Consider the following 8,122-nt stretch of genomic DNA (forward strand, 5'->3'; position numbering starts at 1 on the left):
ATCAGAATTGTGATACGTGGGGTATGGTAGAAAGTAAACTGCCGACTCCAGAACAATGCTCCGCTGAAAGAAAAGGTATTGGAGCACCGCCACAACCGTTGTCCAGGCCTTGAGATGAAAGTTGGAGACATTCGATAGGATTTCACTTCCCGTTGACACCATCTCCGTGGCCTTCCAACCGGTTTACCAGCCTCTTGACGCCACTCCACTCCTCACTGCGTGTTTGCACACCTCCAAGGTCATCGCCCACCTCAAACACAGTGACGACGCCATCCATGCCACCCACTGCAACCCTGCGTCCCTCGTTCCTCTCCCATGCCAACTTGTTGAGACTACGGTTCATGTAGCCCAGACCGGTCGGCATGTTTGTAAACGCGCCACGCTTGCCGTCACTAGGCTTGACGGATTGAACAGGCACCTCGACGTCAACATTGATATCCCAAACTTCGAGACTTCCCGCTCCATCAACAAGCGCAAAGACCGAAGGTTTCACAGGCGACCATCGGACGTCGTAGACGAGATCTTCACGGGCAATGTCAAGAACAGGTGTGACTTGTTGTGTAGCACCAGGAAGTGTAGGGTTGGTTGCGCCTGTGGCAGCCGGTGGGCGCACTTTCCAGAGTTTGACGCTCCAGTCAACACTGGATGAGAGGACAAGGTCGCCTAGATCGATTTGACCCTTTGCGGGATGGAAGTCGAGGCTCATGACGGGTGCGGCATGGCCAGCGTATTTTACACGACCGTCTACACCTGCCTTGGCACCAGCGCGGTCGTAGCGATGACATGGGTAGATGGTACCCTCTTCTGTGCCTGCAAGGAAATAGGTTGGATCCGATTGAGGGAAGGCAATACTGGTTACCGCCATATCGTCCGTCTTCGCTGGTGGCGGTGATGTCAACTCTAGGAACTCTTGAGGCTGTGACAGCATATCGACAGTCCATCCACACACAACTCCATCCGTCGAGCATGAGATGATATTGTTCGCGTTCTGCGTTCCGACAATGTCTAATGAATAGACCGGGTGTGTATGACCAGAACCAGTGAGTGGCGTCTTCTGCACTGGCGCAGACTTGGCGCGAGTGTCCCAAAGCAGCACTTGCCCTGAGTATGCGCCTCCGATGATGAGGTTGGGGTGGAACGGCGAGAACTTGGCGGTAAGGATGTCGGATTGAGCGTGAAAGATGTACTCGGGTCTGTCGTGCATGTGCATATTCCAAACTTGTACAAGACCATCTGGGTCGTGCGGAGCGGACGGGTTCTTCGTATACGACGCAAGGACGAGTTCTGGGAACTACACAGCCTGTCAGTGTCATGACCGCGGGACCTGGCCTCAGTTCATACCTTTGTTGAGAAGCCCAGATCCGAGATCATTCTCTTCTTGCTCCACCGCTCGTCCCAGAATTGTGCAATCTCCTTGATCCGTCGACCCTTCTTGCCTCCGCTGGAGCCGTAACCCTCATCGTCGTCGTCGACGTCTACACCACCAGTTGCGTAGTCTGCCAAGATGTCGTAGCCAAGTTGTTGGTCGAGCGCTCGTTCCAGCACTTTTGTGCTGCGCTCCACAAAGCCAATGAAGTCTTCTGAGTTCTCCACAGCCGTCAATTCTTCGTTTGTAAGGGTCTTGAAGGGAAAATTCTCGTCTGAGCCTGGTTGTGGTGCACCTTGGTCAGGCGGCTGTTGGACAGCCTTGAGCTCCTCCTCGATTTCTTTGCGTAGTTGCGCTCGAATCTCTTCGTCCCTCTCTTTCTGTCTCCGGCTTAGTCGCTTGCTCTTTGGGGACCGCGTCGGGCTCTCGTCGCGCTCTGTGTCACTTCCTCCAACTCGGCGATCCTTTGACGGGCTCCACTCTATGCTTGCTTGCACACCCTTGCTGTATGTGATGACCTCCTTCTCCTTCTTGACCTCGTTGGTGACGACGCCGTCCGTCTCGTAGACTGTGGCTAGCGGGCCCAGGGAGAGAGTCTGCATTTCCCGGTCCACCATGCCGGCAGGCGCTTGGAAGCCGGAAGAGCCTTCATTGTCGCTGCTCAGCTGTCCTGCGCTGACGACTGATGTTGGGCGGGTTGCTCGTCCTGGGCCTGCGGGTGAGCCAGGCTGTGTAGAGCCGGGTCTGCTTTCGCCGAGGATGCTGTTGATGAGGTTGGTGACGTCGGTCCTGCGGTCGAGGTCTTCGCTGCGTCTTGGTGTTGGCGAGAGGACCTGGTGTGCATGTCAGTCGCTGGTGAGACACTTGGGTAGGCAAGCCTACTTCTCCTAGCGGGCTACCGGTCATTGACTGCCTACTAGCTGACTCGGCCTTTCGCAGTTCGCGCTGGCGCTTCAACTCGGCCAACTTGGCCTTCTTTGCGAGAATCTCATCGCGCCGTTGCTGCATTGTCGACTCCATGGCTGAGACGTCGAAAGCGGGATGTTTGTTGGACTATATGTCGGGGTCGGTCTTGTTGGTGGCGGGCGTGGGCTGCAACTCTATTTCGGGACAATGAAAGCCTTGCCGTCTCAACTATGCCCAGAGCAGAGCAGAGCACAGCAGAAGCAGTGGGAACAAAAGGCAGGCGCGTCGGGTGCTGCTCAACGTCGCGCCAAGCGGTGGTTCAGGGACGAGGGCACTAGCTCGCAGCCAGCGATCCCGACCAAATCTTGCGCCAGCCAACCTCAACTTTCACAGCTCAACGCCCAACAGCCCGCATCCCGCCCCCCACGACGCCCTCGTCACGACTCTCCGGATCCCATCCCAGCGGTGCAATTTCCACCGCCTGTCCGGACTACCTGCCATTGGACACAGACGAGCTCGATAACGGCTATCGCAACTCCTCGCACGACCCTCACCATGTCCACTTCCGTCGGTGTCAACGTACGCTCTGCCCCTCGAAAGCGGCTGCCAAGGTCGCTAAAACGGCCTTGCGGGACTGCTGCTACCTCTCACGATGGGACAGCCAGGCTAATGGTGGTTTCTACAGGTCCTCCGATGGTCCGCACTCGGATTCGGTGTCTTCTACGGTGCCTACCACCAGCTCTCGTTATCCGCTGCCGATAGGGCAAAGGCCGCACAAAAGGAGTGGGAACACAAGGAGGCCTTGATCAGGCAAGCCAAGCAGCAATGGGCACGGGACCACCCCTCAGAACAGCCAAAGTCATCAGGAGGTACGTCAGACCGACGACACATGTCAAAATTCCACAACACGGCCATGTCCTTGTAACACTGCAGCACGCACTGACAAGTCCAATAGCCAAGGCGGACCCCAAAGACCCCAATGCCGACCTCAACACACTCCTCGGCATAACCGACAATTAAGCGCGTCGAGAGTCATCCGGTTTCCTACATTAGCATGGCCATAATGCGGCCGTTTCCCATCGAGCCGAGCGGCGCCCTGGTGGGGGAGAGCAGTCAATAGTGGTACGACATCTACGAGATACCAATCTCTTGTACTATGTACCTTTTGTACAACATAGACGTCGAGTTGGTCACGTTTTCAATATACATGCTTTAGTTCGATGTCTCCATTTGCTGTCAGCTCGACACGTCATTGTATACAGGTGAGCATGCTCAACTCAAAGCTACTAACCAAACTATCGCCCTGCCCCACTCACGCCAGACTACCCCCGATACGCAATCAAAAATACCGACAAGGAAATCACCACCATCGCCATATTCTGCAATTGGTCCCTTGTCACCCTCTCGACTGAGGAGCTGAGCTTGTCTACAAGACAAATATTTGTTGCCAATGATATATTCTATACATGTATCATCTCCTCCCCCCGACCCGCCATGGGCAGGCACTATGCTACACAGACCATCGGAACGCGCAAAGCAAGGATGAAAAGCGGAGCCTCGAAAAACGCCCTGCAGCCCTTGGGAATCAACAAGGGCAACAGAAGAGTAGAAATGAAAAGCGCTGAGAAGCGGCCAAGGTCAATAGTAACTCGAGGCTTAGCCGCCTCCATACGCTTCATCAGCCTTCGCCCCAGCCCGACTGTCAACATGACCCTGTAATACCAATCGGGTGCGGGGCGAAGGCTGTATAATCGCACATTTTCAAAACCTACAAGGAACCCGTAATGATTCGTTTCATTATCCAAAAACACTTCTCTTACAGAACCTCGCCGACAATCTTGGCTGCCTCCTTGTATGTCTTGAGCAGCTTCTCGCACTTCTCGCGCTCGGCCTTGATGGTGTCGTCCTCGTACAGGAGCTCCTGGAACAGGTCCTCCTTGTACAGCGTTGAGACGAGCCTGTTCTGTACAACGTCTTTCGAGTGGTTGACGAGAAGATGCATAATGGCCTTGGGGACCTGATCAGCGACTGTCTCCCGGACAATGTTGAAGTATGACGAAATGAGTCTGCGGATGAGCTCAGTCTCGAGGGCCTCGCGTTCCGTAAGGGCAGGGGCTTGCTCGGGGTTTGATGGCTGTCAGACGTTAGCATTTGCTCTGGGTCGTCTTGGTTTGAGATACTTACAAAGCCACCTTCGAAGTTATCGGGTCCCACACTTGGACTTCGGGGAGGTCCGCTCATGGCGGCACTCAATGGCGCATCATAGTCGTCCGTGTCTGGTGGCATCATTGCCAACACGTGGGCAGGCTGCTTGTTGTCTCCTCTCCGGATGCTCTGCGCAAAGCTTGGCTCGCTATTTTGGCTCACGTGTCGGCTGCCCGGCCGGTTGTCGAGCGCTGCTTGTGCTGCCTGTTGTGGGTTGGCGTATGCGTTGTTGCTGTCTTTGCTGAAAAAGTAGTTCAGGAAGCTGTCGCGTGCGGTACCTGGAGGTGACCGGTTGCGGTTGTTAAGCGCTGCTGTGGTGCTCTGAGAGCCATTCGTCATCCGCCCGACAGCAGGCGACATGCTGCGGCTAGTTTGTGACTGGTGTTTTCGAAGAGGAAGAGCCTTCAGTGTGGCTCCCTCGCCGCCTTCGCCCTCCTCGGATCCTTCTCCATTCTGGCCGTTCTGGAGTTCTTTTATCCTCCTCTGTTCTCGCCTCTTCTTCTCGGCCTCCATTGCGATCTTCTTTTCCCGCTGCTCTTTGTCGTTGATGACCGATGACATGGCCGCAGCAGCTCCAAGGAAGTTGGGGTGGTTTGTGTTGATGTATGCCCTTTGAATGTCGATGAGAGAGGCGACGTAGCCCGAGCAAGGGCCAAGTTGTTCTCGCAGAAGGTCGGAGACAACTTCAATGAGCTTGCCTTGCAGCCTTGGGTATCTTGTCAGTTCGGTAGAGCCGCAGGTGTGGCAGATTTTGATGAGTTCCTCGTATACAAGCTCCACACAGCGCTGGCTGGGTATCTCTAGAAGCTTGATCTGGGGCTTCACAAGGAGGTCGAAGGCAAGTTCAGGCACGAACAGACTAGGCCTTGGGCCAGTCGAGTTGCGAATGGCCGTCCGAATATCGAGTACAGAGAGGTTTTGAGTGGGGTCTACTTGCTCAAGCGAGTTGCCGAAGACAGAGTTGAAGATGTAGTAGATGCGGGCACCACCACACAGCTCCTTGGTGGAGATCTCGGTAGACGTACCGTCGATAGACGAGATGAAAGACGAGGCAAAGCGGGTCATGAGTTGCAGGATGAGCGAGCCTCGGTGCTCCTTGCCAGTGAAGGCTACATCACCATAGCTTGCAAGCTCTTGTTGTGTCTGACCCATGAGTGTGTTGAGGCGTGCCTTGATGTCTGGTAACCTATCACGAATGTGGGCCATGAGGGTCTGGTTGAGGCTCTTAGCGAGTAGCTGGGTGCCGCATCGGTTTGCCATATTCCGGTACGCAGGGTGGTGTCGGAAGAAGTCTCGCTCGGCTTGCAGGGCGTCAGAGAGGGACTTGTTGCCCTGGATGTCTTGTTGTGACCGGTTGACGATGCCAATGAAACCGAGCTTGAGGGGGTATACGCGGCCAGAGAGAATATCCATAGCGTTGGTACCGTGATCCATGAGATCCAGCTTGGTGAGGACACCAATAGTCCTCTTGCCCATGGGGTCGACATGGCGGGCCAGCTTCAGAGCCTCGGAGTTTACGAGATCGACGTTGGCGGGGGAGACAGCGAGGATGACACTGTTTGGTTTCGCAATGTACTCGGTGATGAGGTTTCGTGTCTGCTTCTCGATATCGGAGGGCTGGTCGCCAATGGGCACCTGCGAGTGTTAGCTCCATGTTCCCGGCAGAAAAAAAAGTTGCCGTGACCAACCTTTGTCAGACCGGGCAGATCCACGAGCGTCAAGCTGAGGACGTGCGGGGAGTAGATCTTCAGGTTGATGGGTTGTCTGTTGATGCCCTTGTTGTTTCCTGCTATTCGCGAGGTTTCGTTCTCGATCTCGCGCTTGACGTCGGCAAAGTCGTAGAACCGCTGGCCGGGAATGTGGAGAAACTCTCCCCATTCTTGCTGGCCGGCTACGCTTGCGGGTGTGTGGGGTACGTGGACTTCATCGTCGTCGTCTTCGTCGCGTTCGCTCGGGAGGTTGATGAGCTGGAGGATGAGCGGCCGGCGTGTGACGATGCCGCTGCCACGGGGAAGGAAGTCCTTGCCGACAATGTTCTCGAGCACTGACGACTTTCCGGACGATTGTGATCCCACAACGACCTGATCGAGTTAGCAGGATTCGGAGCAACCTCGACAGAGCTGTGTAAAATCTGCTCTGTGCTCACCGCATTCTCTTCGCTGGCCGGGGCGCACGTACAATCTGGGGTAAATCTAGAGAGTCATTTCCAATTGTGTTGAAGACGAGATCTTGCAGCCTGTTGACAATGTTGAGGAGCTCCTCGCCCAGCGACGCCATCGCGCTGGTGTTTATGTGTGGTTTCTTTGCTCCTTAGTCAAGGGACCGGGTTGGTGTTGAACAGCCAAACAGGACGGCGGACTGCTGTATGGGCCAAATGTCGTCCTACGGCGTAATAGAGGTGCTGCACTGTGCAGATGCAGGATCGGCGAGGTGACTGTGTGGCTGATGGCGGCTTTGTCGGGTCCAGAGACTTGTGATGAGAGTGCCTTTGCTGCAAGCTCCGTCGTCACTTCGCTTGGGAAGTTCCAAGGTTTGATGATGGCGCACGTGACGGCCAGCATGGCAATGCACCCCACATTCAACATACACATGTCTCCTTAATCTTAGTCCATATTGCTCATTCCTTTGGCATAAAGGAGAAGACACCCTCAGCTACGTCGCCAAGCACACGCGTTTTGTCAAAGCAAACACGGGGCTGCTGCGCCCGACAATGGCGGTCACGAGTCCTGCGAACGCCGCCACACGCCGTGCATGCGGCTCGGCTCCAAGGCCGGGCATGGTACACAGGAAGCCTGCCGCAAGCCGTGTGCAGAGTATGCACACGATCAAACGGGTAACAAGACGACGTCTCCTGCCACATGAGCAGCGTCAGCAGCACCCCGGTGGTGCGCGACCCGCCGTCAGCATTTGACAATACAGAACAAACGACTGGCTGCCTGGCCTCGTAGCAGAGCTGGCCGCACGAATCTCGTAGAAACTCTTCGAGGACATGTGGACTCTACTCTCCTAGTGTGGCCACGTATTATCGCATTGCCTCTGGTAGCTCAGAAAGTTCCACAGACACGCTGGCGTACACGGTGTACGCTGGATCGCGCCCGGGTATTGTCGGACCCTCGGGGATTCCCTTGTAGTAAGGCGACGGCTATCTATCAAGTACACCAGCCTTATCGCTCTGCAGCACGCGGCCACACGCGACAACACCAAATTATTAAAGAAGATCTCCAGCTCGTATCTCCGTATCCTGGGGAACCCATTGCGATCGTCAGGTCGCCTCGACATGCTCTACCGCTATCCGGAAAGGCTGAAGTAGCCTCCATGTCCTTACGGAAGCACATCTCCGCATAAGCTGATAGGTTTCCCTTGCCCTGAGTGAATCATTGTCTCATGACCAAGCTTCCTTCCCGAAGGAAGCCTATCACCATGATAAGGTCTGTTATCAGGCTCACCGCAAACACGCGAAGCAACAGCGTTCGCGCGCCGACTACAAAGGTAACGTACCTTCTTTGCCGATTACTCCAATCTACTCAACTCTCCTCACCACCTCTGCACTGATCTTCCACTCCGAATTTATTCTGGGTATTCTGCCGCTCTCAATCCTCACCCAAATCGCCCTGATCATCTCCGACGGCTCCATGGCCCCGGAGT

The 8,122-nt window shown here is 55.3% G+C and overlaps 3 protein-coding genes across 3 annotated transcripts; 1 reads left to right on the forward strand and 2 right to left on the reverse strand.

Moving 5' to 3' along the window:
- Positions 1-16: 16 nt before the first annotated feature.
- ACET3X_005627 (uncharacterized protein) lies at positions 17-2,525 on the reverse strand. The gene is made up of 3 exons (XM_069451853.1): positions 2,249-2,525; positions 1,342-2,199; positions 17-1,291 (listed from the first exon to the last, which is right to left on the reverse strand). Exons 1-3 carry the CDS (start codon positions 2,384-2,386, stop codon positions 143-145), a joined length of 2,145 nt encoding a protein of 714 aa, XP_069307671.1. The 5' UTR covers positions 2,387-2,525; the 3' UTR covers positions 17-142.
- Positions 2,526-2,827: 302 nt separating this feature from the next.
- Positions 2,828-3,292, forward strand: ACET3X_005628 (uncharacterized protein; the record flags this gene model as incomplete). Its single annotated transcript, XM_069451854.1, has 3 exons — positions 2,828-2,851; positions 2,958-3,141; positions 3,228-3,292. The coding sequence occupies 3 exons, from the start codon at positions 2,828-2,830 to the stop codon at positions 3,290-3,292; spliced, it is 273 nt and encodes a 90-aa protein (XP_069307672.1).
- Positions 3,293-4,088: 796 nt separating this feature from the next.
- Positions 4,089-6,754, reverse strand: ACET3X_005629 (uncharacterized protein; the record flags this gene model as incomplete). Its single annotated transcript, XM_069451855.1, has 4 exons — positions 4,089-4,406; positions 4,457-6,112; positions 6,166-6,558; positions 6,656-6,754. 4 exons carry the CDS (start codon positions 6,752-6,754, stop codon positions 4,089-4,091), a joined length of 2,466 nt encoding a protein of 821 aa, XP_069307673.1.
- Between the last annotated feature and the right edge of the window lie 1,368 nt (positions 6,755-8,122).

This window comes from Alternaria dauci, chromosome 4 (assembly GCF_042100115.1).
Source record: "Alternaria dauci strain A2016 chromosome 4, whole genome shotgun sequence".
NCBI lineage: Eukaryota > Fungi > Ascomycota > Dothideomycetes > Pleosporales > Pleosporaceae > Alternaria > Alternaria dauci.

Excerpts from the sequence above, each read along its gene's own strand:
- ACET3X_005627 (XM_069451853.1), bottom strand. The coding sequence starts at position 2,386 with ATGGAGTCGACAATGCAGCAACGGCGCGATGAGATTCTCGCAAAGAAG. Across the intron at positions 2,200-2,248 it reads CCGGTAGCCCGCTAGGAGAA|GTCCTCTCGCCAACACCAAG; the intron begins GTAGGCTTGCCT and ends CATGCACACCAG. Across the intron at positions 1,292-1,341 it reads ATCTGGGCTTCTCAACAAAG|TTCCCAGAACTCGTCCTTGC; the intron begins GTATGAACTGAG and ends CAGGCTGTGTAG.